Here is a 27,997-nt window from a genome sequence, read left to right on the forward strand (position 1 = left end):
CGGGGCGGGAGCGGGGCGGGGGCTCCGGCTTGGGGGCGGGGCCGGGCCGCGTTAAGAGGATCGTGGCGGGCCGCGGTCTGGACAGGTCCCCCGGGTGAGCACCTACCGGCGGAGGGAGCATTGCTGGGGCGCACGCTTGGCACCATGACCCAGACGCCCGCCTTCGACAAGCCCAAAGTGAGCGCGGGGGGGCCTTGGGGTCTGGGGGGTCTGGCTCCTTGTCTGGCTGGAGGGCTTAAGGGCGTCCACACCCCGGGAGCAAACCCGGGCCCCTGCAGCCAGCCGCTTTCTTCCCTCAGCTCAGGCCCCGGGGGTGCCTCCGGGCAGTTTAACGAGAGACAATGAGGCAGGGAGTGTCCTGAATCCCGAGGCGCCCCCGGCTGGCCTCCGAGTTTTGCTTCTGCCCCTGACTTGTCTTCTCTGAGTCTCAGTTTCACTACCTGTTAAATGGGCCTTGTTGGCTCCGCCAGCACCGGGTAGCTGTGTGAACCTAGGCAGGGGGCTTGACCTCTCGAACCTCAGCTGCAAAATGGGGCCCAGTGTCTACACCCATAGGCACCTAAAGTGCTGCGGAAACAGCTTTATGCTCCGACACTGTGATGGGTTTGCGAGCGCTGAGGATCTCGGGTTTATGGATAGGCCAGTCGGAAGGACCGTGCCATAGAGCCGAGGGAGGGGAACAGGGCGCCCCTCTCTCCCCACGAGGGGCTGAGTGGGCTTTAGGCCTTGGGTTCATTCCAGGCCAAGCCACAGCCACTGGCCCCAAGGGATAACTCCGTGGTCCCTCCTCCCACCAGCTGTGGCGTCTTGGGAATGGCTGGGTCAGGGAGGGTCTAGGCCCACTTGGCAGGGCTTTGGAGCACTGAGATTCAGTCCACAGAGGGGAAGGGTCCAGGAGTCCGCCCAGCAGAGTGAATGGGCTAGCAGGGTTTGAGACTGCTGGGGGTGGGGGGAGGGGTCACAGGAAGGAGTGAGCTGTAATCAGACTCCACTTCCCTCTCTGAGAAATGGGTGCGAATGACGCCGGATACCATAAAAGACTTGGTGAGTATCCCACGTGTGTGCGTGTGTGAGTGAGAGAGCGCGAGAGAGAGCTGGGTGAGAGCTGGAGGAGGTAAGGCCTGCCCCTCACTGCCGATGCCCCCACCACAGGGTAAATGCTCCGCTACTCTGCCACAAGTCAGTGCTGGGGAGCGCTCCTGCGGAACCCTACCCCACGCCTCCCCCGCACCTTGTCTGGGTGCCCCCATCTTCGGTGCCTGTTTCCTTGTGAGGGCTTTTTTTTTTTCCCCCTTTTCTTTTTAAAATGCTTTTGGATTCCCTCTGCCCTTGGGCGGGGGAACCACCTTACCTTGTTATGAATCCTAAGGCAGTAGACAAAGCCCCCTGACTGGAAGCGACATTGGAGCTATGGAGAGGATAGGTAACACTTCTGCAGAACGTGCTGTGTGCTCCACATCTGTCCCTGCAATACTTGTAACAGCCCTGTGAGGGAGAGGTCATTGTTACCATTTTTTGGCCTCACCCAATCCTCTCTGATTCCAGCTGGTGGGTTACTTCCCCTCTCTGGGCCTCAGTTTCCACACCTGGGAAATGGGCCCCACCTGCTTGTGGGTGGTGTGGTGGTGGTGGGGGGCGGTACAGAGTTAAAAGGGGGTGCTTGGGAGGGAAGGTAGAGCGTCCTCCTCTATGTAGGTGAAGATGTGATTGGATTTTATATCGCAAGGAGGGAATGTGCCTGCGCTGGCGGGAGAAGCAAGAAGGAGCCTGTCTCAGCCACTGCCGCTGGAGCCAGCTCCCCGCCTCCCTGTGGGGGGAACAGATAATCGTGAGAACTAGAATTAGTAGCTGGAGCTAATTGAGTTGTTAGGGCTCTGTGCCGGCTACCGTTCTCAACACATTACCTTTATTAATTCATTTGATTCTCTCAGTGATTCCATGAGACAGCTGGTATCATCCCATTACACAGATGAATAGAGGGAAGATTAACAAGGCCTAAGATCCACGGCACGGAGGTAGCCAAGCTGGGGTTTGAGCCCAGAGTGGGGGGCTGGCTTCAAATATCCCATGCCCCATCCAGCTTTCCTGATATTGCCTTTGGAGACGCCTCTGAGGTAGAGGTGCCAGGGCCCAGGTGTAGGCCTGTCTGGGACAGGAGTCTTTGCTGGGCTGGTTGGCTTCTTATGCCTACCACCGGGTGAGGCCCAGGGCCCCGGCCAGCTTTAAGAAGGCAGAGCAAGGGTGTGCTTTCCAAACTTAAAATGTTAACTCGAATCACCTGAGTGCCTCGTTAACATTCAGACGCTGAACTGGTGGGTTTGGGGTGGAACTTGGGAGGGTCCCTTCCAAGCTCTCAGGTGATGCTAATAACACGGCTAGACCACGGACCAACCTCGGTTTGAGGGGCAAGGCCTTATCTGGTCGCCTACCTGGTCTGATAGTGTTAATCTCACAAATACTTCCTGAGTACCTGTTGGGCACTGGGGGAGGTATAGGGAAGGTGGAGTGGTGGCCCTTACCAGTCTCCTTCTACACGAGGCAAGGCTGGAAAATCCTGTGGTGCTCAGGAGTTCTTTGGCATCCATGCCAAAGAACAGGTGACAATGCTGGTCACCTGCCTATTTTTGTAATAACAGCGGCTGCCGGGTGCTTTTGGTGATTTACATCGCAGCGTTCTCTGGACAACTGGACGAGGTAGATATCTTCATCTGCCTTTACGTTACGGATGAAGAAACTGAGGCGTGGGGAGGGGAAGTGACTTGCCCAAGGCTACACAAAAGGAGTACCTGAAAGCTGTAGACAGGCAAGCGAGTTGGCCCAGGCCCGGAGCACACTTTCTACACTGTCCCTCCCCGATGCAGAGAACTGGGGCTAAATCTCCCACATCATTTTCTTTTAAGTAAGCTCTATGCCAGGGATGTCTGGGTGGCTCAGTTGGTTAAGCATCGGACTCTTGGTTTCAGCTCAGGTCTTGATCTCACGGGTTTGCGTTGAGCTCTGCACTGACAGTGTGGAGCCTGCTTGGGATCCTCTGTCAAAAAAATAAATAAACTTAAAAAAAAAGTAAGCTCTATGCCCAATGTGGGGCTTGAACTCACAACTCTGAGATCAGAAGTCTCCTGCGTTACTGAGCCAGCCAGGCGCCCTGCCCACAAAATTGTTCTTTCTCCTATTTGCATGTTTACTCTGTATCAGGCACCGTTCTAACTGCTTTGCCTATGTTCATCCAATGCTCACAGTAGCCCTTTAAGGTAGGTCTTCTTCATTGACATCTGAAGAAATGGCACAGAGAGGGGAAGGAACTTTATGCAAAGTCACACAGCCAGAAAGCAGAGCTAAACTTGAACCCAGTTCTACCTAAAACTGCCTAAAATTTGCAAGGCCAGCTGCCTTGCAAATTTGCCCTTACCACTTTGCCGGGAAGGCACTTAGAATCAGAGTAACCTTGGGCTTCAGATGGACTGAGGGTGGATCCCTGCCTCACTGTTCAGCAGCTACAAGAGCTCTGGTGGACATTTCTCTGGACCTCTGCTTTCTTCTCTGTAAAATGGGTTGGTTCAAATCAAAGTCGTGGGATCTTGGGGAAATTGTGCTGAGTGGCACTTGTGAAGTCCCCGGCTGGCAAGCAGCAGGCCCTTAAGTGTGTTTTCCCTCCCCCACCCAGGACTGCCGTGGGAGCCCCGGTGCCCTCTGGGAGGCCCCCTCCACCTTCAGAGTCCTTCTCATCTTTTGGACTTCCTGCCACAAAGCCCGTTGTTAGCACTTATTTGGGCTTTCAGTACTTTTTGGTTACTAGAGCCACCTGTGTTTAAAAAGCCCCTCAAAGAGCCCACCTGACCATTATAACTCAGATGGTCCTTGGGAGAGAAGGGAATGAATGAGATTAGATTTCAGGGAAGCCTTTTGTTTGACAGAGGAGGGCAGGACCAGAGAGGGTAAATGTGGTCACACAGTGAGGTGGGGGAGGCTGGCCGCAGTTCTGATTCTACGTCTAATCTTGGGGTTGGCTTGACCTGGGTGGGAAGGGGCCCTGTGACCTGGGAAGGACTTGTCGACCTACCCAGTTGTCCTAGGAAGGTGCCCCCCTGGGGCGGGGAAGGATAGCACTGTAGCCTGGCTTCGGACAGGGGAGAAGAGGCGGCCAGGGGGTCCAAAGTGAGGTCCAAGCCTATCTGTACCCAGAGTGTTGGGGGGCAGGCTCACCCTCACCCCTTAAGGTTCTGAGGCCCCAGAGCAGCAAGGTGAGGGAAGAAACAAGCTTGGTGTCCTTGTGACCATGGAAGCAGAGGAGTGAGCTTTCCTCTCTGTACAGTGGGAATGAGATGTGTATGAGCCTACATAAAACCTAATGCAGGCCTGGCTCAGAGTGGGGCACCCAATGCCGGCCGCTCCTGTTCGTTATCCTTGTCCGGGTTCTCAACCATTCTGTTTAGATTTTACCAGTATTGACTCAGCTCTGATCTGCAGGATGAAGGGAGCGCCCTGTGGCTGTTACAGCCTCTGGCTTTGACTCAAACAGCTTCCGGGGCACTCAGCCGTCTGTGGCTGAGGGCTGGTTCCTTAATCTGGGTCTGTCTCCCCACCTATGAAGTGGGGAATAGCTGTGCCGAGCTCCTAGGCTGTTGCTCCACAGGATGTGCCCCTGGCTGAAGACACGCCCTCCCATCTCTGAAACTGGGGAAGCTCACGGCAGCTACTGAACGCTCTGCTCTGCTCCATCAGGCCCCCAGGAAGCAGGTGGCACAAGGAGACTGCTCGGCCCCTTCAGGTCCACGCCTCTGAGCTGCATGAGCTCAGATGTGGCTGAGCACAGAGGACTTTCTAGAGGAAGTGTGGCTGAAACAGCTCGTCAGCCCAGGGGCCGCTCTGCCTCCTGGTTTTCCCCCAAAAGTCAGCTGAGAGGCCATGGTGGCCTGTGGGCACCGGCTCGTTGCCAAGACCGGGGCTAGGGAGGGAGAGGGTGTCCGGCTGGCTGTGGGCACCTGTGGCTCATCCAGGTTCTGGGGGCTGGTCAAGGAGTCCTGTCTACGCTGCCCTCTCCCAGCCCAAGGGGGTAGGTCGGCCCCTCCCTTGTTTCAGGGAGAGGACACAGTGCTGCTGACCTAGAACAGAGAGCGGAGGAAACAGTCACTTGGTCACTCGACATGTGCTGAGCGCTTTTTGCTGTGCTGGGCACTGTCCTAAACACTGAAGATCCAGCATAACGACACAGAGTCCACACTTTCAGGGAACTAATAGGGAGACAGACGTGTTAAGTAAATTTCAAAAGTCAGCAGGATGAAAACAAAACCGAATATTGTGTTTGGGGGCACCCGGTTCAACTTGGGTGTGCTTTGAAGGCACACTGCCTGCCAGTTAGGAGCCAGAGTCCGATCTGGGAGTGCCTGGCCCAGGAGTCCATGGACCTATGTCCTTGTCCTGGCTCTGCCACGGACACCTCGGTGAGTGAATGCACCTCCCTGGCCTCCACCTGGCTGGCTGGCGTCCCCTGAGAGCCAGACTTGGCACGTCTGCTCATGCCCCCACTGTGCCCAGCACCTGGGGGGAGCTTTAAGTTTTGGTAACTGAGGATGCTTCCTGCTCCTCTCTGGATTTCGTGCGTGCGTGTTTTTCAGATGCTGCTTGTGAGTCGGCCTCCTGGGGAGCAAGTGCAGGGGAGTGGGGGAGGGACTCCCTTGCAGAGAGGTCAGGTGGCCGGGCACAGGTCCGGTGCACGCTCCGGGGCGATGGTCTGGCCTGTGGGCGGGACGTGCGCTTGGAGACAGACTTGGGTTCTAACCCAGCTCTGCTGCTATCAGCCTGGGCAATGTCGGGCAGGTCACAGAGTTCCCTGGAGCTCAGCAAGCCCATCTGGCCTCTGTGGCACCGGGCTGATGTGTATACCTCTGTAAGGTGTACCTTGCCTGGGGGTCAGGATTAACTGAGATAAAGGACCTAATAATAGTAGGCAGCTGGTTATTGCTATTGCTGAATCACTTACTGAATCACTTATGGTAAACTCCCTGAGGCCAGGCCTGCAGGGAAAGTCTAGTAAGACTCAGTCTAGTGTCTCGGTCTAGTGTGACTCAGACCTGGGTTCAAATCCTGACTCTATCACTGCCTGCCTTTGTGTCCCTGGATATTTTTTGAACTTTCAGTTTCCACCTCTGTAAAATGGTAGTGAGGTTCCTGCCTTGCTGTCGTTAAGGATGAAATCATTTAATGTGTGTGGATGGTCCAGTACGTCGTAGATACTCAGTAAGTTAGAAGCTGTTCCTGGTTCCTGCTGTTCCTGCTGTTCCTTTTTCCTGAATGGGGACAAGAGAGCAGGGTCCCCACCCCAGTCTTGGAGCTTGCACCCCATTATCCTCTGGGGCATGCTGACATCTTCGTGGGTAGTGGCTCATCTCCAGAAAGCTCCATAAGAGGCCTGCCTGAGGAGCTTGGGCTGCCTGAGGAAGGGGGTTCCTGCCTCTGCTTCTCCCCTGACAGGAGTCAAGGCAGCTTTCCGGGAAGCCCCAGGAGCGGTGGGACCTGTAGGACACAGCGGGGCAGCAGGCCCTGCTTTCCCTGTCCCCAGGGGTGCTCTTGCCTCCTGCCTCTTTCCTCCTCCCTCCCTGCACTTCTGTCCCGGTTAGCCCGTGCGTGCGCGTGGGGCACTCCCAGTCCGGTCCGTGCCGCAGCAGGTGTCTCCTGCGGGTGCTTATCTCTAGTCCTGACTCCTGGGCAGCTCTGGCTTCTGTTCTGGCTTCCCCCTCACCTCCTTTCCACACGGCAGCCAGAAGGCACTTTTAGAGGTGACCTCCTATCCCAAACCCTTCCGTGGATCCGGCCTTAACTGTGACCTGTCCCTGCCCTCCACCCCCTTTCTACGGCCGCCTCCTCTCCCCACTATATCGTTCTCTGTATCAGGCCAGTTCCCTCCCTGCTGCCTGATCCAGATGTTTGCACCCGGGGCTCCTCTGCCTGGAGCCCTTCCCTCTCCCTCCTCCTTTGCCCTGTCCAGCTCTTCCATTTGTCCCTTCTCAGGGGGAGCCCTCGGGCCTTCTCCGTAGCCTCATAGCCTCGTGCAAATCGTCTTCCCCATCAGCGTTTAAGCCTGCCCCAGTCACTCCCACTCTACAGACCATTCTCTGGACCCACCTCTCCCTCTAGTCCTTTCTCCAGCCTTTTCTTCTCCTTCAGGAGTAAAATTCTGGAAAGAAGAATCCAAACTTTCTCCTTTTTTTTTTTTTTTTTAAACCTCTACTTGTTTCTTCCCCTATTCCAGCGTGGATTCTGTCCCCCTCAGGCCTCTGGGATATTTCTGTAGGATAGTGCTTCTCAGTGTTGGCTATGTGTATTTAAATCTAACGATGATCCCATGTGCAGGCCCAAGGATGTGACTTCACGGACCAGGTTGGGCCTGGGTGTGGGTGACGTCCCAAAGCTTCCCAGGTGCTCCTAATGGGCACCCAGGGCCGAGAACCTCCCCTCCAGGGCCCCGTCCCCTGTGGCCTTAGCCCAAGGGACATGTTTCTGTTCTCCTATTGCTTGATGTCTGGCAGGACCTCACTGTGTCAGTTTCCTGTAGCTGCTGTGTAACAAATAACCACACACAGTAATGGGAATTTCAAACAATAGAAATTTTCGGGGCACCTGGGTGGCTCAATTGGTTAAGCAGCCAACTTTGGCTCAGGTCGTGATTTCACGGTTCATGGGTTCAAGCCCCCTGTCGGGTTCTGTGCTGACCGCTCAGAGCCTGGAGCTGCTTTGGATTCTGTGTCTCCCTCTCTCTCTGCCCTTTCTCCACTCCTCCCTCTCTCTCTCTCTCTCTCTCTCTCTCTCTCTCTCTCTCAAAAATGAATAAACATTAAAAAAAAAACACCTTTTTTTAAACAATAGACATTCTCTCCCTGTTCTGGAGGTCAGAAGGCCAACACCAAGGTGTCAGTAGGGTCACACACCCTCTGAGAGGCGCATCTGTTGGCAGCTTCCGGTGGCTCTAGGCTGTCCTTGGCTTGTGACCACTCAGCTCCCATCTGCCTCAGTGGTCACACTGCTAGGAGTTTTTCTTAAAACCCTGCTTCCCTCATAAGGAGATGGGTAATTGCATTATCTAGATAATCCGGGATAAACTCCTCAGAACTTTAAACCACCTGTTTTGCCAGGTGAGGAAATCTGTATCTCTCAGGATTCAGATCTAGCCATATTTGGGCGGTTACCATTCTGATGACCTGCTGGGCCACTCCTCCTCAAAATCTTTTTTGTTTTGTTCATTTTGAGAGAGAAGAAAGAGAATCCCAAGCAGGCTCTGCACCCTCAGCGTGAAGCCCTACTTGGGGCTCGAACCCACGAACTGTGAGATCATAACCTGAGCCGAGATCAAGAGACTTTCGACTGACTGAGCCACCCAGGCGCCCCTCCTCCTTAAAATCTGATTGTCCCTAGGGGCGCCTGGGTAGTTCAGTCGGTTAAGTGTCCGACTTCAGCTCAGGTCATGATCTCACGGTTCGTGGGTTCAAGCCCCACATCGGGCTCTGTGCTGACAGCTTGGAGCCTGGAGCCTGTTTGGGATTCTGCGTCTCCCTCTCTCTCTGCTCCTCCCCTGCTCACACTCTGTCTCTCTGTCTCTCTCGAAAATACTGAAAATTTAAAAAAAAATCTGATTGTCCCTTGCCTTCCTGACACCACACTCCTGGTTTCTCTTCTGCCTCTCTGACAGCTCTTCTCCAGGTTCAACCTCCCGTGTAAAGCCATTGGGTGCTGGTGCTCGTGGAGGCTTCCTCTCTGGCCCCTTTCTTCACACCTTCTCCCTGGTGAGGTCATTCAAGGCCACGGCCTCATCATCCATATTCCTACTTGCATTGCCGGCCTCCATCTCAAAGCACTCCGGAACTTTCCTTCCTGGTTCTGTCCTTTTACATGTGGAGGGCTCAAAGGTATCCTAGCTTAACGAAGATCAAACTGACCATGTCTCTCTCCTCTTACCCCTGCCCTACCTTCCCTCTGAGCGCTGGGGTTTCTTCCTGGGCTGTGCCCAGAGCGTGGGAATCGCTACCCATACCCACCAAGGCCTAACCCGAGGCATCATCCTTGACCCCTTTTTCTGTCCCCCTGCTTTTCCATGTCCTCTTTGCCACCCTGGTTCGAGGCACCATCATCTCTCATAAACTTGACCTTCATAGCCTCCAGCTGGTTTTGCTCTGAGTATCTTCCCCCTCTAGCTGGCTTCAAACCCTGTCATAACTTCTCTGTGCTCTCAAGTTAAAACTTGACTCCCTATGGCCTGGGTGGTCCTGCAGCCCCTCCAGCCCCACCACCCCTCTCTTCTTGGAGCTGTGTTTTAGTTCTTCTCCGCACCACATGTTTTCCTATTGCCTTTGCCTGTGCTGTCCCCCCTGCCTAGAATGCTCTTCCTGTTTTCCTCCTCACCCTGCCTTTGCCTCATTGGTTCCTCTCTATCTTTTGGATCTTGACTCAAGCTCTGCTTTCTCCAGGAAGCCATTGTTGGCCTTCTAGCTGGGTAAGGTCTTTTGTTTATTATCTCTTTTGTAGGACTGTTTATGCCTCTCAAGGACTTGTCTTGGCTTGTGAGTGTACATTTGTCACTGTGACATTTACTTCCACTTCTCTTGCTGGACTGTAAGCATCACGGGAGCGGGACTCTGTCCCTTTAGCTTTGCTCTCCATTCCTAGCACCCAGCAGGGCCTCAGCAGTTTGGTGAATGCAGGACTCTTCACTGGCAGCGTTTCAGCATCTGTTACGTGCTGGCCTAGCGCACTACATGTGTGAATGTCGTTAAGCCTCACGAAGCCCCAGGAGAGAGGCATGTTAACCGCCCTATTGGACAGACGAGGACGCCAGGACACTGGAAGTGAAGTAACTTTGTCCAGGCCGCCAGAGAGGGAGTGGAGGAGCCTGGATTCCAGATCTGACCACAAAGGACCCTGCCTCTCTGGCGGGATCCTCAGCACAGCCACGTGAGGGTTAAGGATAAAATACCTCACAGGCTCAGGGAGAGGAGGGCCCCTGTCTAGGGTCACACTACTGCTTGGCAGTTCCCTGGGCTGGAAGCTTCAGTGTTCCCAATGCTGACCGTTTTTCTGTTTTTTGAGAATGCAATGAACGGTTAGCTAAGTGGGCATTGAACTTATTTTGTCAGGGAACCAACAACTCCTCTGAGCCTGGGGGTGAGTGCCACTGGCTCCTTTGCAGGCTGGATGACTTCTGGAAAGATCTGATTACTCGGACCAAATTCTGGGAGGAGGGCTTGGCAGCTCTGTGCCTCTGAGGCCCGGGGCTGGGTTTCCTCTACAGGAAGCGGCTCAGGTGGGTGTTCCTGGGATTCCCGGGAGCCGGTGGCTTCCTCCCCAGCCAAGGCAGCTACTTTTGTGTCCAGGTCCCCAAGTTCCAGAGAAGGGCCCAACCTGGAGTTCTCTAGATCTCCCCCTGGCCCAGGAAAAGTCACTTTCCTGCTGTCTCTGAGTACCTGGTATGCTCATCTTTTTTTTTTTTTTTTTTTTTTTAACATTTATTGATTTTTGACAGAGAGAGACAAAGCGCAAGTAGGGGAGGGGAGAGAGAGAGGGAGACACAGAATCTGAAGCAGGCTCCAGGCTCCGAGTGTCAGCACAGAGCCTGATGCGGGGCTCGAACTCACAGAGTATGAGATCATGACCTGAGCTGAAGTCCAACACTTAACGGACTGAGCCACGTAGGTGCCCCCTGGTATGCTCATCTTAACAGCTTCTGGAAGATGCCCTGGCCGAGAGCGGTGTCTGCTTCCTGTGGGCCATACACATCCACCTACACTGTCTTTTTTTTGTTTTTTTAATGTTTATTTTTGAGAGAGAGAGACACACACACAGACAGAGACAGAGTGCTAGCGGGGGAGGGACAGAGAGGGAGGGAGACACAGAAACCAAAGCAGGCTCCAGGCTCTGAGCTGTCAGCACAGAGCCTGATGGGGGAGGGGGGGTGGTCTTGAACTCACGAAGTGTGAGATCATGACCTGAGCCAAAGTTGAACACTTGACTGAGCCACCCAAGCATCCAACACTGTCTGTTTTTTTTGTTTGTTTGTTTTTTGTTTTAAATCCTTAGAGTTGTTCGTGGAGAGGGAGGCAGAAATACCCTGTTTTGTAGCTGAGAAACTGGTTCTGAGAGATCAAGAGTCTTAGATGAGGTCACACAGCCAGCAAAGGGGCAGATCTGGGAGTCCAGTCTGATGGGCGGTCTCCAAAGCCTATGTCCTTAAACTCCTGGCTTTGTGTGTCGAACATTTGTGGGGTTGTGTGTGTGTGTGTAGAGAAAGATCACCAAGATGGCCAAGTATCTGGTACCCTTTCTGGAATACTGGAAGGATCTTGTGTCACCTAATATTGATTCCTGATAATTGTGCTTAAGTGACATCTGCTTTTGCTTTTGAAGATGGGGCCTGCGTTTTGAAATCCACTGTGGATATTCACAGGTCCAGGAATACTGGATTTTGTTGAGTGAGTTGGTGGAGAGCAGACACTGCCTGGGTGGGGGCAGTGGCTGGGGCTCCATAGCTCCTATGGTACCGTGGTTGGCCTCGTGTTTAAGAGCACCGGCTCTGGGATTGAACTTGGGTTACGATTCTGGTTCTGCCATTTACCAGCTGTGGTTGAGAACCAAAGCACTAGGCTGGGTTCCTCCCTCTATGGCTTGCTGTGTGGCCTTGGGCAAGTTATTTAACCTCCTTGAACCTCAGCTGTGGTTGAACCTGTCTGTGGTCTTAACTGTTAAAGAGCTAGAGATGACCATTAAACCCGCCCCACAGACGAGGATTAAACAAGGTGGTGTGTGTAAAGAGTTTAGTGGGGCATATGTTGTAAGTGTCCAGTTGATGGGACTAATGGTATCATGGTCGTTGTTAACGCAAACCCTCTGGAAGGTACTTCAGGCATTCATGGGTGTCTGTTCCCCTCCCCCCTTGTTTCCTCTCTCTACCCCCTTGTAGGTGGAGCTGCATATCCACCTGGATGGGGCCATCAAGCCTGAAACCATCTTATACTATGGCAAGTAAGTCCTTGGATAAGAGACCTTCCTCCCCAACATTTGGGGATATTTGGGGGCCCACAGTTCAACCCAGAGGACTCTGGAGAATTCCAGGGTTGTTCCTTCCTATATCTCCATGGAATCAAGCTGGCCCCCCGGCCGGAACAAGGTGGTCTGTGGACAAACGAAGGCCCCTCAGCTCTGGGCGGGAGACCCACAGCCCAAGTCTTCTGCTTTCTGTGCTTCTCTTTCTTCCTGCTGCCAGGTGAGCCAGGAAGAGCTTGCCCTGCCTCACACGCAGACAGGTGCACACACACGTGCGCACACACACACGAGGAGGCAGTCCCCAGGACGGAACCGGTCACTGTGTTTTGAATCCGTAGGGTCTATGGCAGGTGATGCACCCACACAGGATGCTGGGACCATTTGCTGAGCATCTCCTCGTGCTGGGCCGCGAGGCTGAGCCCTCTCCTTGAGTCAGTGAATTTAATCCTTCCACACTTGGAGGAGGGAGGGTGTTGCTATCCCCATGTCACTGAGGAGAGCCAGGGGCTCAGAGAAGTGAAGGCAGTAGCCTGAGGCCACATAACCATAAACAGAGTCTAAAATTGACCCAGGGTCATCTGATCCCCAAGGCTTTCCCTATGTGACCCTGGTCATAGCCTGCTGGGGGATGTGGACAGGAGGCCCCTCCTCTGGGGGCCATTCTTCATCTTCCAAATGAGAATGTGCCTCCTGCCTCGGCTCGCAGTCACGTGGGTGGGTTGAAGGGTCCCTAGTGCCCCCCCAGTGAGGGACACCCGGCCCTCCCTCCCCACCTCAAGGGCTCATGGTGGCCCTTCTCTTGGGTCTAACACTTAACAGCAGGGACTTTAGAGGCCAGTGGGTCCGGATGCAAATGTGAGCACACCATTTCCTTGCTGCAACCTTGGCCTCTTTCCAGAACTGACCTGGGAGATGGGGGCCCCTTCTGCCACCCACCCCTCCTTCCGGGGACTGTGCTCTTCACCTGTTTGCTGGGCACTCCTTCCCTGTGGAGCTGGGAGGACTCCGCCTCTCTCGTTGCCTGGAGCAGTTCAGCTCAGACCCACGTGTGAACACTCTGCTCCGTAAACCAGAGTCCCCTGGCCTCTCCAGATGCCACCGTTCCAGAGAACTAGCGATGTTGGGGAGTCTGTCCCCCAACTCTCTGGAGCATCTCTTCCACCTCTGAGAGCTGGGGACAGAGGTCTGGCGGGAACACACTTCTCCGCCTTGTCCTACTTACACAGACCTCACTCTGCCCTAGGGAGTTGCTACTGATGTAGTTTTTGACTCCCCTACGTCATTGACCTTGTGCTGAGCGCCATAGGAGCGCTGCACCGGGGCTGACGTACTCCATCCTCACGACAGCTTGTGAGGAGGTACCACTGTTGTCCCCATTTTGTGGAGGAGGACACCGAGCCCTGGCAGGTGAGGGGACTTGTCTAGTAAGCATGGGTGTGGCCCCGAGTCCACACGCTGAACATTAACTCCTGCCAGCGGGAGGCTTAGGGGAAGCCGTGCCCAGAAAACCCTTAGCTCAGGGTTAAGCACCGTGTCCATAAAGGGCACTTAATGATGGTGTTATTAATTATAAGTCGTGGCTCCGGCTGAGTGGGGTGAAGCTGCTTGGCTTATCTCGGCCTGTCCTTTGCCTGTGCGGAGGAGGGCTGGCCGTTCCCCCACGGCCCCTAATGAGGCCATTAAGGCGGGTTACTGGCACCGGGATGGGATCTCCTGGCAGGTGCTAGTTCAAGGAGTCAGAGGGCACGTGGTGGTGGAGCAAGGAGGCCTGAGTCCGGGACGGGGTAGAGAGAGGAGGGAGGGGAACCGCCCCTGTGGGGATGCTGGTCGGATTTGCTGTTCCCACGTCGCCTTGGCATCAGGAGCAGGGGAGGGGCTTTGTGGGCCCCGGGGAAGGGGTGTCACCGGTGCCAGCTGGAGCTTGAGCTCGAGGCCAGCAGGCGGGGGACCAGGGAGTCGGTCAGACGCAGCTGTGGATGCCCATAAACACACTGGAGGACTTCCTGGGTGTGGTGGGCTGAGGAAGGAAAGAAGGAAGACCCTCCCTCCCTCCCTGTCACCAAATCCAGTGGCGCCTCTTCTGCCTCTGTGATTTGGGCCTCCGTTGACCACGTTCGTGCCCGCTGCTTCCCTCTGCTCCCATGATTCTGTCCTCTCGGGTGCTTCTCCCACCTCCTTCTCGATCTCCTCGTGACCCTGTCGGCCGTTTTGCCAAAGCGCATTCTGAACGTGGGCTCGCTCTCCTCCCTTCGCCGCCCTGGCCTGAGCCACCAGCATCCCCGCCTGGCCTGTGGCAGTGGCCTCCTGACTGGTCTCCGGGTGGCCGCTCTGGCCTCCCCCGTCTCCTGTCCCCACAGTACTGTAGCCGAAGCAACTGCCTTAAAGCAGAGTCTGACCAGCCCCCCTCCCCTGCTCAAGCCCTCCCACACTCCCAGCTTGCTTAGGGGCAAAGCCGAAGTCCACCCACGGCCCTTACAGACCTGCAAAGCTTGTGTGGCCTCTCTGACCTCTTCTGCTACTTAGTCCACACTGGATGTTTCTCAAACCTGCCAGACTTAATAAACAGAGAGGTTGAGTAACTCTCCCAGGGTCACACAGGCTTTAAGGAACCCAGTCCGTCAGGCTTTGGAACTTGCTGTCTTACGCTGGACACGTAAATAGCCTCATTGCTTCTCTGTTCCCTGCAAAGAAAGGACTGTCTGTTTTACTGACAAGGATGTGGAGGTCCCCGGATGGGACAGCTCCTACCCTGGGTGATTTGGCACCTACGGCAGGGGGATGGACTTTGACCTCCAAATCCTGAGCTCCTCTTCCTCAACGGGCCCTCTGGCCAGGCTCCCTGTGGCCGCATCACCCACCACGGCTGGAAGAGGACTGGCCAAGGCAGGACTGACTGGGGTGTAGGGACCATCTGAGGACCAAGCTTGGTCCCGGGTGGAGCCTTTGCTGCTGAGTGGCTGTGGTGGCAGGAGGACCCGGGGCCCTAACGGGAACTCCTTCTTGCCTCAGCGTTGGGTCCCAGACTGGAGCTTTACAGCTTGGTCTAAGCAGCTTCTGCAGGCCCAGTCGCGTGTGAGATCCTGAAGAGTGTCCCCTGTTTGTTTCCTGCTGGGACTGCAACAGTAGCTCTTGGATCTGTTACCCGCACGGCGGCCAGAAGGAGCACTGAAACCTCTTCATGCCGCTTCCCTGCTTGAAATCCTTCAGTGATTTGCTGGTGCTTTGGGGGTAAGGCCCTAACTTAGCCCCATTGGGCTCCGCCTGCCCTCTGGCTCGTCACCTACCACTGACCCCACTCTGAGCTCCAGCCTCCCTATGCCTCACCTTCCCTCCTGGCTTCTGCCTGGAGCCCCTCTTGTTCCCTCTGTCTCTTTTCTAGTTCTGCTTAAGGGGCGCCTGGGTGGCTCAGTCGGTTAAGTGTCTGACTTCGTGATCTTGCGGTTCGTTAAGTTCGAGCCCCGTGTCGGGCTCTGTGCTGACAGTTCAGAGCCTGGAGCCTGCTTCCGATCCTGTGTCTGCCTCTCTCTCTCTCTCTCTCTCTCTCTGCCCCTCCCCCATTCATACTCTGTCTCCCTCTCTTTCTCAAAAATAAACGTTAAAAAAATTTTTAATTCTGCATAACTGTCCCCTCCTCTAACCGGCCGCCTCTGACCACTCTGTCAAAAGATCTCTTGGTGGCTGATGAGGAGAGAGTCTGGAGAGGGGGGCACTAATGGGACAGACATTTAGGAAGGAAAATAAGTGGGACTTGGGGACTGGCTGCTGGTGGGCAAAGCAGATGGAGTCCCAGGGGAGGCCCCCCACCGTGGGTTGGGCAGCTGGGGGGCTGGAGGGGCTGTATTTGGGGGTGTGGAGCATGGGGCAGGGAGGGGAGAGGTGGCAGGAGGTAGGTGGTCTATCTTGGTCACTGCTGTCCCATCCAGTGCCTGGCCCGCCCTAGGCCCTCAAGTGGTGATGTGTAGAGGCAGAGATTTCTGGATTTTCAGGTGAAAATCTTGAAAGGGGAGGAGTCCATCCAGACAGGTGTGTAAAAGGGACAGTCTGAAAGCATGTCAGGAGGAAGAGCCCCGCCAGGAAGCGGTGGTCATGGGGGCTGGAGGAAGACCGCTAGGGGAGCCGCACAGAGCAGGTCCAGCAGGGCCTATGCAAGCGTGGCCACTGCATCTGACCACGTGAGCGCCAAAGCCTTCCTCTGCTGCCACCACCAGCTCCCAAACACAGCACTTAAATGGTCCTGGCTCGGGGGCGGGGGACTCGGTCCCTGGGGATGACCTTCTGAGGGTGGCCTTGGGGCAGGCTGCCCGGCAACGGAAGGATCAGGGGGCCCACGCTGCCCTCTGTGCCGGGACCACACCAGGGATGCCATCTCCCCCACGGTGTCCTGTGGGGACACGGGGCTGGGGGGAGGCAGGGGGGTGGGGGCTGGCTGCAGACTGGGGGTCACTCCTGGGCCGCCGGGAGGAGAGGAGAGCCTACGTCGGGGCCTTAGGGATTTAAGTGGGGAAGCATCGTAGTATTTTAGTGACCGAAGTCAGTAAAGAATGTAAACAACTATTCAAACTTCGGTTTCTCTGGCGATTCCTTCCTTCCTTCCTTCCTTCCTTCTTTTGTTCTTGCTTTGCGGATAACCGGGTGCTCCAGCCTGATCTAGTCACCTGATTAACTGTTTGCTCCTCTTTGTCGTCTCTTGTGGTACTTGCTAGAGGCGTTTCGCCGCTTTATTTTCCATTCATTTTATTATATCCTTACGATGATTGGCGCCATATTCTTTTAGGTTTCTGGGAGCCCTTACCCTCTGGTTGTCCCCTTCCTGAAAAGGATGCTGTGTTTCAGGGACGTGACCTCTTCACCTGTCCCTGAGGCTCTTCGTTGTCAGGGTTTCAGGTTTTCTTCTGTTCTCTGTGTTGTTTCCTCAGAGCCCCTTTGGTCTCCTGTTTTGTCCCTTCATGGTAGAAGCGTGTCTGGTGTTCTTAAAAGTGGGGCAACTGAGGCCCAGGGGGACCCGGGAGTCGGAGCAGAGGAGCCCAGCCCACCTGCGCACCCCACCGCCCGCGGCTGAGAGGAGGCTCCGGTCCAGAAGGGCTATTCTGGGCGAGCCCCACACGGGGTCTGCGGGCAGAGAGGGGAGACCGCTCCGAGGTGGGTGGCCGGCCCCCCATGCCTTCCCATGAGCCTCCACCAGACACTCCCAGCTCAGTGCGCAGGACGGGCCTCTCTGATGTGCCGGCCAGATGGAGGACGGAGGGGGCAGGTCTGGCGCCTGCCCCGGGCCTTGTGTTGCTGCAGTTAGTGCCCCGATAACCCCTGACCTGGCATAAGCCCAGCTGGCTCTCCCGACTCCTGGGGCTGAGGAGGAAACTGTGGGCTTGCCCTGGCAGCTTCTCGGGTCCCAGGCACCAGGGATGTGCGTGTGTGTGTGTGTGTACAGACTTTAACTCCGGTTATCCCCTCTTACGACTCCCTGGCTGGTCACAGCCTTGGGGACAGGAGCTGCTGGAAGGATTGCAGTCTGGGTTCTAAACGCCCCAGGCCTCAGTTTTCCCATCTGTTTAACGGGAGGAGTTGGGTGGAGAGATCCCCGGGTTTCATGTTCTGGCTCCTCTGAGGGGTTGGTTGGGTCCCGCTCAGGAGCGGCCCCGCTGCCCTCACGGTTCTGTTCCCAGGAAGAGGGGGATTGCCCTCCCCGCTGACACCGCAGAGGAGCTGCAGGACATCATCAGCATGGACAAGCCCACCAGCCTCCCAGATTTCCTGGCCAAGTTTGACTACTACATGCCTGTCATCGCGTGAGTCACCCCCCACCCCCGCCCCAGGCTCTGGGTGACTCCCATTCCCTGTGGCCTGTGCCTCCACCTGTGGGGTGAAACCCCAGTTCTGTTTCTCATCCTTGTGTGTGCATTTGTGTGAATCTCTCCCTACCTTTGGGCCTTGAGTTTTTTTCCTTCTGGAACGTGGGTATAATGCACTGATGTTTTTCTTCAACTTCTATGGAAAAGTGACCGGGGGTGAGGTCAGGAGCTCAGATCCTAGTGTCTGATCCTGTCACCAGATAACTGTGACATGGGGAAAATGTACCCTCTCTGGGCCTCTGTTCGCTTATCTAGACAGTGGGGCTCGTGATCCCATCTACCTCCTAGGACTGGAGTTTGGAACGGACACAGCACTGTCCTCTGTTACGATGAAGATACCTTCATGGACAGCCAGGCACTGGTGTTTTTGTTTTTTAATGTTTACTTAGTTTTGAGAGAGAGAGAGAGAGAGAGAGAGAGACAGAGCACGAGCGGGGGAGGGGCAGAGAGAAGGAGACACAGGATCCGAAACAGGCTCCAGGCTCTGAGCTGTCAGCACAGAGCCCAACGCGGGGCTCAAACTCACGGACCGTGAGATCATGACCTGAGCCGAAGTCAGACGCTTAACTGACTGAGCCACCCAGGCGCCCAAGGCACTGGTGTTTTCATGTTACCTTTCATTCCTTCCATCTTTTAATAGCAGAGTCTCTTTGATCTAGAAGAATAAGTGTGCAGCTCCCAGAACTGTACTCTTTGTGGTTGGCAACAGTCCTGCCAGGTGGACATGCTCCTCGTTCGCAGAGGAGAAATGAAGGCTCAGGAAGTATAGGAGCATGGCCAGGACCACACAGCTGCAAGGGGTGAAGCCCAGATTCTTCCCCTGATGCCATCTTGAGCTTCCTGGCACAAGGCAGAGTTTCCCAGGGCCGGTGAGAGTCAAGCCTTTGCAGTCTCTGCTTCCGGAGCTCTGGAAGGGGAAGAAGCAAACGGGCTGGAGGCAGTCAGGGAAAGCTGCCTAGAGGAGGAAGTATGGCCCAAGCTTTGGGATAGATAAGGTGTGATGTCGTCCAGAGGGCTGGACCTAAGGAAAGGTTTAGAGCACGTGCCCATTATGGGTTGTTGGAGGGCCAGTGAAGAAGGTATTGAGGCAGATGGAGGCCGTTGGCTAGATTCACCATCTGACCTACTGTAGGTTTTATTTTTTAATTTTTTTTTTTAAGTTTTATTTATTTTGAGAGAGAGAGGAAGAGCATGAGCAGGGGAGGGGCGGGGGGGGGGGCGGTGGAGAGAGAATCCCAAGCAGGCTCCACACTCAGCCCGGAGCCGACCATGAGATGAGCGGATATCAAGAGTCAGAGTCAGATGCTTAACCGACTGAGCCACCCAGGCGCCCCCTACTGTAGATTTTACGTTTTGCTTATTTACTTGCCTGCCATGCTCAACTGTAGGCACTGCAGGGACAGGGATTTTGTCCACCTTGTTTGCTGTATCCCCTGGGCCTAGGACCGTGCTGGTCACAGTGGGGAATGAATGCGTTCCACAGCTGTGGGGCGTGGGGGCAATCTGGCACCCTCTTCCTGGGAGGCCAGCTCCCCTGCGGCAGGTCTGAGGTCCCAGACCCAGGCTCTGCCCCTGCCCCACAGGGAAGGCAGCAGCTGTCCCCCACCTCATCCGCAAAGGCATGGTCCCCTTTTCCTGGGAGTTGGCCAACTTCCCCAAGACACTTCCCTCACACATTCTAGTAACCATTTTCTGTTTTCACTCTTCATGGTGGAAACTTCCAGCTAGGCACAGTTCATTGTCACTTGAGTACTTAGAATGGCCCTGGCAGGTTAAATGTGCCTTGCTTCTAGAGCCAGCACTCCGCTACCAACAAAACCACTTCAAGCATCTGTCTGTTCTGCTCTAAGCACTGGCCTGGGTGAGTTTTATGATGTTTAACGTGTTTGTCCTCACGATCACGTTTGACATGAGCGGCAGGCTGACTCACAAGAGTCCCGCAACAGGTAAGTGTGGGAGCCGGGATTCAAGTCTGAGTCGCGAGTTTCTCCCCGACCCCAGGGTACCGTCTGGATTTGTCCATTCTCTCTCGCCTTAGTTTTATTGGGGTATAATTGATAAATAGAAATTATGTGCCTTTAAGGTGTTTTGATGTGTATATCCATTGTGAAACGATCATTGCAGGCAAGCTAAGTTAACATATCCATCACTGTGGATAGTTACCTTTTGCTTTTTTAAAAAAATATTTTTTTAATGTTGATTTGAGAGAGAGAGAGCGTGAGTAGAGGAAGGACAGCAAGAGAGAGAGAGAGAGAGAGACAGAGAGAGAGAGAGAATCTAAAGCAGGCTCTGAGCTGTCAGCACAGAGCCTGACATGGGGCTTGAACCCATGAACCGTGGGATCACGACCTAAGCCGAAATCAAATGCTTAACCGACTGAGCCACCCAGGTGCCTCCCTTTTTCTTTTTTCTTGCCTTTGTGTGTGTGTGTGTGTGTGTGTGTGTGTGTGTGTGTGTGTGTGTGTGTGTGAGATGGGAACACTTAAGCTCTACCCTTCTAGCAAATCTCCAGTATGTGATACAGTATGGTTACCTATGGTCACCATGCTGTACATTAGGTCTCCAGAACTTACTCATCTTGTGGAACTGAAATTTTGTACCTTTTGCCCAACATCTCCCAATCTCCCCTTTCCCTGCTCAACCTGCCCCTGGCAACTACTGTGGTAATTTCTGCTTTTACGAGTTGGACTGTTTTAGATTCCACATATGAGATCATGCAGTGTTTGTCTCTCTGCGTCTGGCTTATTTCACTTAGCATAATGTCCTCCGGCTTCATCCATGTTGCAAATGGCAGAATTTCCTTAAGGCTGAATGCTGTTTCAGTGTGTGTGTGTGTGTGTGTGTGTGTGTGAGAGAGAGAGAGAGAGAGGGAGAGAGATTTATCCATTCATCTGTCAGTGGACCTTGAGGTTATAACAATGTCTTCACTGTCATAAATAATGCTGCAGTAAACATGGCAGTGCAGATACCTCGGTGAGATCCTGACTTCATTTCCTTTGGACAAATATCCAGAAGGGGATTGCCAGATCATATGACAGCTTAGTCTTAATTTCTCAAGGAACCTCCACACGGTTTTCCACGGTGGCTGCAAAAATTTGCGTTCCTGCCAGCAGTGCACAGGGGCCCCTCTTCTCCACACCCTCACCATCACTTGTCTCTTTGATCGTGGCCATCCTAACAAGGTGTGAGGTGTGAGGTTGTGGTTTTGATTTGCATTTCCCTGATAGTGATGCTGAACACCTTTTCATAAAACCGGGCCATTTGTATGTCTTTTGAGAAATGTTTATTCAGGTCCTTTGCCCGTTTTAAAAATCAGATTATTGTTCCCAACCCTTCTCTTCCCTTCCCAGGGGCTCCCGGGAGGCCATCAAAAGGATCGCCTATGAGTTTGTCGAGATGAAGGCCAAGGAGGGCGTGGTGTATGTGGAGGTGCGTTACAGCCCGCACCTGCTGGCCAACTCTAAAGTGGAGCCGATCCCCTGGGACCAGGCAGAGTGAGTGACCACCTGGAGGGGCCGGTCCCAGGCTATGGTGGGATGGGTCAACCTGAGACTCGGGGGCAGGCTGGTAGGAGCCCCTGACCTAACGTTACGCCCCCTGGTCCTGTCCATGCCCTCAGAAAGTTAAGGTCCTGTCCTTAACTCTGTCACAAGAGACATTCCCAGCCCTCATCTGGGCTGGCTGGCTGGCCTGCTGGCTGATTTATTTACTTATTTACTTACTTATCTACCTTTGGAAAAAGTGGGCGTCTGTGTCTTGCCTCCTTTGTCCCGGACACAGACCCACAGTCTAGAAACATTAACCCCCTCATTCAGTGACTTCTAGGTGTCCTGTTCTAACCCTGTGATTGAAGTGAGTGTGGCCCATTCCTGCCCCTCTGCCGAGACCCCAGGGTTCTCTAAGTGGCATTGCCCAACCCCACTGCCCCCTTCTAGCTACAACTCTGATACATGCGGACTAGTGGGAATCTGAGCAGGCGGGCTTATCAGTGCCCGGCATCCACAGGAAGGGTTGTGTCTGACCAGCACCCCTCACCCCCGCCCCACACACCTTCCAGTCTGGAAGTGCCCCAGCAAGCCGGAAGTGGGGTGTGCCAGGGCTGGGGGCCATGTCTTTCTCCCCAGAGGCGGTGGGTTCATGGGGGCTGAAGCCGCTTCAGAAGACTCTTCTCTCTCTCTCCCCTCAATGCCCCCCCACATCCCAGTCCCGGGGCTGTGTCCTTTAGACCTTTGCCTCTGCCCCATCCCTACTCTTCTCCCCCCACAGAGGGGATCTCACCCCCGACGAGGTGGTGGCTGTGGTGAACCAGGGCCTGCAGGAGGGAGAGAGAGACTTTGGGGTGAAGGTGCGGTCTATCCTGTGCTGCATGCGCCACCAGCCCAGTGAGTACGCCCTCAGCCCTGCCCCGGGCCGCCCCTCTGACACCGGCCGATCCCCCAGCCTGGCCCTGGAGCCACATCCGGGCTTCCCCTGCCCCCAGCACCATGGTGCTGAGCCCCTCAGCAGGACCTTGGGGCTTCGGGCTCGGAACTCCTGGCAGCCGAGAGACGCTTCTCCCCAGGGAGATCAGGCCTGACGGCCACGTGACCTGCAGGCAGCACAAATCCAAAGGAACCTGAACAACAGAAAAAAAAAATCTAGGCCAGGTTCCATGTACAGAGACTTGCACGTATTTTCTCTGATCCTTGTAGCAGCCTGTGAGGTAGGACAGCCGTTGTTTCCCCTCTGATAGATGAGGAGACTGAAGGGCGGGGGAGCCTCTCTCTCCTCAGTCAGGAAGGCAGAAAGCCCACGCGAGAACACAGGGTCATCTGGTGCCAAAGCCTGTGACCGTTCACCCGTTTTTAAACCCTTCATGACGCCTTGATTGGTTAAGAGGACGGAGTATGCTAGCAATACGTCCAGTAGCGCTCGTGTGGGGTCTGTTCTGGGCTTCCGTGTTAAACCGGGGGGTCTCCATCTCCTCATGAGCCAAGTGAGGCTTAGCTCACCCCGCCCCCTCGAGGGCAGAGGTGGGGTCAGGTGAGACACAGCCATTTGTTGTCGACCAAGCCAGGCCCCGCCCTCGGCACTTTCCACACAGGGCCTGGCCAGGGGCCGATGCGGTGGCAGCCGGAGTCCTCTCAGAGGAGAGGAAAGCGAGGCCCTGGATGGAGGGGTTGGCCAAAGGCCACGTGCTTAGGCCATGGCCAGCGGGATCTGAAGACCCAACGTGGGTCCCCCGCCTTGCCGCTGGGCTCAGGTTGGGGTACAGTGAGCGGGGGGGGTGGGGGGCCTCTCCTCGGTGATGCCATCAGAGACCCGGTGGGCATCTTGCCCACAGACTGGTCCCTGGAGGTGGTGGAGCTGTGTAAGAAGTACCAGCATCAGACTGTGGTGGCCATTGACCTGGCTGGAGACGAGACCATCCAAGGGAGCAGCCTCTTCCCGGGACACGTGAAGGCCTACGAGGTGGGTCCCGCAGGAAGGTGGGGAGGGCAACGCCGGGTGAGCACCAGGAGCTGGCTTCCACCCAGGAGGGAGAGGTCACACGGACTGGGGTGCGTGAGGCCTCCGCGGTCCCCTAGTGCAGCTTAGTTGGGTCTTGGGGGTGCTAGACATTGGGAATTTGGTATAAACAGAAGACTCCCCCTTGGTGTTGGGAGTACTATGTGTGAGCCTGTTTCTTTCTGTCTGTACCTTGCTATGTGAACCTGGGTGAGGCTGCCCCTTCTCTGGGCTTCCGTCACATCTGTTGGCATGACAGAGTTAGAGCAGACATCTCGAAGCCTGACGATGCACTTCCCGTGGATGCAGCGGGGGCTTTAGAGAAGGGGCTCTGGAGTCTCCCCTCCAAGATTCAGAGCTCGGCTCCCCACCTGTTCGATCATCATCCTGTTACTTTCCTGGGTCTGTTTCTCTCCTTGTAAAACAGGTATCATAATACTTGTGGATGTTAGGTAACATATACAAACCATTTCATACGGTGACAGACACATCATAACTGTCTAATAAAGGGCAGCTGCCACTTAGATTACGATGACACAAACAAAACCCCCGACTTCCCCATCTTGAAGCAGGCCAGCTGACTGGGCGTAGTTCAAGGCTGCCAAAACTCAGACCCAGAGTGCGGTGAAGGTCGGGCCGCTGGGGCCCCCCAGTCCGCCCGTGACCGGCTCTTGCCTTTCCAGGAGGCCGTGAGGAGCGGCATTCACCGCACTGTCCATGCAGGGGAGGTGGGCTCCGCGGAGGTGGTGAGACAGGTGAGGAGGCGGGGCTGGCGTGGGGCCCTTCTCCCCGCTTCCTGCCCACCTGGTACTAGGCTCCACTTGCTTCTCTGCAGGCCGTGGACACGCTGAAGACAGAGAGGGTGGGACACGGCTACCACACGCTGGATGACGAGGCCCTTTACACCCGGCTGCGCCGCGAAAACCTGCATTTCGAGGTGAGTGGCCGGGGAGTGAGGGGACCGAGGCGGAAGGCCAGGGGCCTCTGGGGCCGGGCCAGTGTGGCAGGACCGGGCAGTGGGCATCAAAGCTGCCACGATGGAGCTCACAGGACTCAGCAGCTGGGAGGCCAGCGTGGCTGTGCGGAGAATGGTGTCAGAGCAGGGGTGACACCCTGGGGTGTCTCAGCCTGGGGTCTGGGAACAGTGTGGCCTGGGGGCACGCGTGCCAGCTATCTACCTGCTCTTCCAGGTCTGCCCCTGGTCCAGCTACCTCACAGGTGCCTGGAAGTCGGACACGGAGCACCCGGTGGTTCGGTGAGGCCCAGGCCCTGGGGCCCATTCGGTTTTGTACAGCAAAGTGAAGGGTGGGAGGGAAGTGCAGGGGCTGGGTGCTGGCCCACGCGGGGCCTCTTGATAGGAAATCTCTCTGAGGCCTTGGGGAGCAGGTGCTGCTGTCCTCACCTTACGGACGAGGAGCCCAAACCGCGGGTGTGCTATAACATGCCGAGGAAGCCCCGCTCCCGAATACTGGACCGGGGGCCCCCTCACTCCTGTGGCCACAGCGCAATGTTCCGCTGGCCTTGAGGTGGGACGGGTGCTTCCACACTCCAGATTCGGCCTCCTAGGCATCAGGAAGAGGAGTCTTTCCAGCTCGCGCAGTCCTGGCACCTCCGGGTGTTCCCCCAAGCACCATCTTGAAGCTTTCCCATGGTGGGGGGGGGAGGGGTCTGGCCCATCCCAGCCTGCTTCTAACCCACCACCTAACCAGACACCTTGGCCCTTCTTCCAGCTGTCCTGTGACTGAGCCCCGGGGGTGGTGGCATCAGGCCTCAGGAGGGCAAAGCCACCTTTCCCTGACACAGGAGAAGGCGACAAGAACTTGGGGCGACCGTGGTCAGGCCTGCACTGGTCTGTCTGCCAAGCTTAAGAAGGGAAGGAGCTCGGGCTGTGATCGGATTACAAGGGGGTCCTGAGGTCCGCTTCAGGGTGGTGGAGCGTGTGGTACCTGCTGAGCGTCCGAGTGCAGGTTCTTGGAGGCACACAGCCTGTGGGCTGGAGAAAGGTTCATGGAGAAGTGACAGCCTCAGGAGATGGGGGAGCAAGAGGGCCTAGGAGAGAACGCAGGATAGTGACGTTTAAGGGACAGTCTGGTACGAGGCGAGCCAAAAGTGTGCTCTCCAAGAAATCAAAAGGGTTTTAAGACCAGTCAACAGTGTACAATTGTGCTACACAAGTCAAGTGAGGTAAGAGCCAGGAAAGGCCTGGGTTTACAGAGACGGTGATCTGGGATTGTGCCAGGAACCCTTTCCACGCAGGGCTGGTTGAAGAGTTGATGCCAGTAGGATCGAGGGTGAACAGGGTGGAGTCCAGACAGCTCCCTCAGAGTGCGGGCTGTGAAGACGAAGGCTCCAGAGGGTGCTGCTTGCTGGGCCTCCCCGCTTTCCAGGCCGTTCATAGATCCCAGGCTGAGCCCTTGATTTTAGAGGTTGTGACACCCCAAATCCGTCCCGGCAGGAGTATCTCTCTGGCCCCACACGTATCCCACCCTGTCTCACATTTCTCCAAATTCCTCCTCACATCACTGTGTCCTGTAATGCCACTTCAAGAACACGGAACCTCATGGTCTCTGCTCTGGCACTTGCTGCCATGCGACCTGGGACACGTCCTTCTCCGCTCTGAGCTTAGTCGATTGCCCGTGTTCACTGAAGAGGGTGGCCCATCACTAGATTGCCCAGGGCTTCCTTCCATGCTCTCTGGTGTCCTATGATCTGCCATTCTACCTGTTCCTCTTCTGTCTTCGCCCAGCTCTGGGCTGGTCAGATGGGTCTGTCTTGAGTTGCTAGTTACGTGGCATTACACAAGTTGTCTGAGCTCCCTGAATTTTCTTCCTTTGTACAGCGAGCAGCTCTTCCAGGTCTAAAGGTGCTGCAAGGCTCAAGGGAGGGTGAAAGCCAACGTGCAGTGACTGTTCACCGCAGAGTAAAAGGAGGCTCTTCCCTCTCCCCCTCACCCCCTCACCCCTGTATCCAGGCTCAAACGTGACCAGGCTAACTACTCACTCAACACGGATGACCCTCTCATCTTGAAGTCCACCCTGGAAACCGATTACCAAATGACCAAACAGAACATGGGCTTTACTGAAGAGGAGTTCAAGAGGCTGGTGAGTGGGCGTGAGGCCTGGTGGCCTTGACTCTTGGCCCTGGGGGTGTGTGAGGCCTGCAGGTCTTGGCCAGGGCCCGGAACCTCTGGAGATGAGTGACTTTGCCTCAACGGGCCAGGCCAAGCCAGACCTAGAGGTAGGTGCCCTCTATGGATACGACCTCAGGCTGGTGTGTTGACCTAGTACCAGGTTTTTTAGCCTTTGCCTGGATTGAGTGCCTGTAAAGAATCTGATAAAAACTGTCCACTCTCTCTCCAGAAAGGTGTGCTCAGCTAGAATTCTGCACACATTTCAGGCCATTCATAGATCCCAGGCTGAGCCCTTGATTTTAGAGGTTGTGACACCCCAAATCCGTCCCGGCAGGAGTATCTCTCTGGCCCCACACGTATCCCACCCTGTCTCACATTTCTCCAAATTCCTCCTCACATCACTGTGTCCTGTAATGCCACTTCAAGAACACGGAACCTCATGGTCTCTGCTCTGGCACTTGCTGCCATGCGACCTGGGACACGTCCTTCTCCGCTCTGAGCTTAATCGATTGCCCGTGTTCACTGAAGAGGGTGGCCCATCACTAGATTGCCCAGGGCTTCCTTCCATGCTCTCTGGTGTCATATTATCCACCATTTTGGTCCTTCTAGAACATCAATGCGGCAAAGTCCAGTTTCCTCCCGGAAGATGAGAAGAGGAAGCTTCTTGATCTGCTCTATAAAGCCTATGGGATGCCATCTTTGGCTGCTGCAGGTATGTTCCTGGCTGATCTTCTGGGCTGCCGACCTGCCTTGGCTGAGCCTGGCTTTCTGTGGGATTTCCTGCAAGAAGCACCCCCTTCCCCTCCTGGGCAGTGCCAAGAGAGTGTGGGGACTCCCTGGCCACGTGGTTTTAGGTGACGGCGCCTCTCACTGGATCAGCTTACCTTCTGTGTAATGCTGCCCTGAGGCTGGTCTCAGGGGAGAGTTTCTGAAGTGTAGTCCCAGAGGTCTTGGCAACTTGGGTTGTCACCATGGCCACCTGAAGTGAAGGGCAGGGGAGCTGGGCCTAGGTCCTAGCTCTGTTCTGCTTTCTTACTGTGCGATCTTGGCAAAGCATTCTCTTGTTCTAAGCCTCAGTCTCCCCATCTGCAGCAAGGGTTCCTCTCTGGCTCTGATATTCTGGGATTTTCTTACATCCTGGGTACTAGAAGGTGCCTAACCTTTCTGTGTCTCTGACCTGGCAAGCAGGGCAGCGTCTCTGAAGACATCACGGCCACCTCTCCAAGCCCTCACCCTGTGGATGGAGCCTCCCTGACTCTGGGGCCTGGAATGACACTCCTACCTTTACTCCTTCAAGGAAGACCAGGGTTCCCATAGTCAGCTACTGCTGCTCTTGAAGCCTGTGGTGCCTGTTTCTGTACACGTGAAAACTTCAGCACGCTGTATCTCTCCTCGGACTGTGGACCAGAGTCTGGTTGAATCTGAAACCTTCCTATGGGGACTCATGCTGAAAATCTGGTGCTCAATAAAGAAGCTAATGACTAGTGTTGTGCAGCGCTGTGGT

At 55.3% G+C, this 27,997-nt stretch overlaps 1 protein-coding gene across 5 annotated transcripts; it reads left to right on the forward strand.

Annotated features, from left to right (window-relative positions):
* Positions 1-52: 52 nt before the first annotated feature.
* ADA (adenosine deaminase) lies at positions 53-27,978 on the forward strand. Of its 5 annotated transcripts, none has more exons than XM_042930879.1 (12): positions 53-177; positions 11,945-12,006; positions 17,691-17,813; positions 21,227-21,370; positions 22,143-22,258; positions 23,200-23,327; positions 24,047-24,118; positions 24,199-24,300; positions 24,554-24,618; positions 26,335-26,464; positions 27,103-27,205; positions 27,682-27,978. In XM_042930879.1, the coding sequence occupies exons 1-12, from the start codon at positions 145-147 to the stop codon at positions 27,693-27,695; spliced, it is 1,092 nt and encodes a 363-aa protein (XP_042786813.1). In that variant the 5' UTR covers positions 53-144; the 3' UTR covers positions 27,696-27,978. The 5 variants fall into 5 exon arrangements, with proteins under 5 accessions (XP_042786813.1, XP_042786817.1, XP_042786814.1 ...); XM_042930880.1 differs by lacking the exon at positions 53-177 and adding an exon at positions 990-1,044; XM_042930883.1 differs by lacking the exon at positions 11,945-12,006 and having other exon boundaries at positions 95-177.
* Positions 27,979-27,997: the final 19 nt, after the last annotated feature.

Source organism: Panthera leo, chromosome A3 (assembly GCF_018350215.1).
Source record: "Panthera leo isolate Ple1 chromosome A3, P.leo_Ple1_pat1.1, whole genome shotgun sequence".
NCBI lineage: Eukaryota > Metazoa > Chordata > Mammalia > Carnivora > Felidae > Panthera > Panthera leo.

Bases quoted from the DNA above. Each gene is read 5' to 3' on its own strand.
- ADA (XM_042930879.1), top strand. From the start codon at position 145: ATGACCCAGACGCCCGCCTTCGACAAGCCCAAA. The intron at 23,328-24,046 runs GTGGGTCCCGCA...TTGCCTTTCCAG, and splicing joins GACACGTGAAGGCCTACGAG to GAGGCCGTGAGGAGCGGCAT. The intron at 24,301-24,553 runs GTGAGTGGCCGG...CTGCTCTTCCAG, and splicing joins GCGAAAACCTGCATTTCGAG to GTCTGCCCCTGGTCCAGCTA.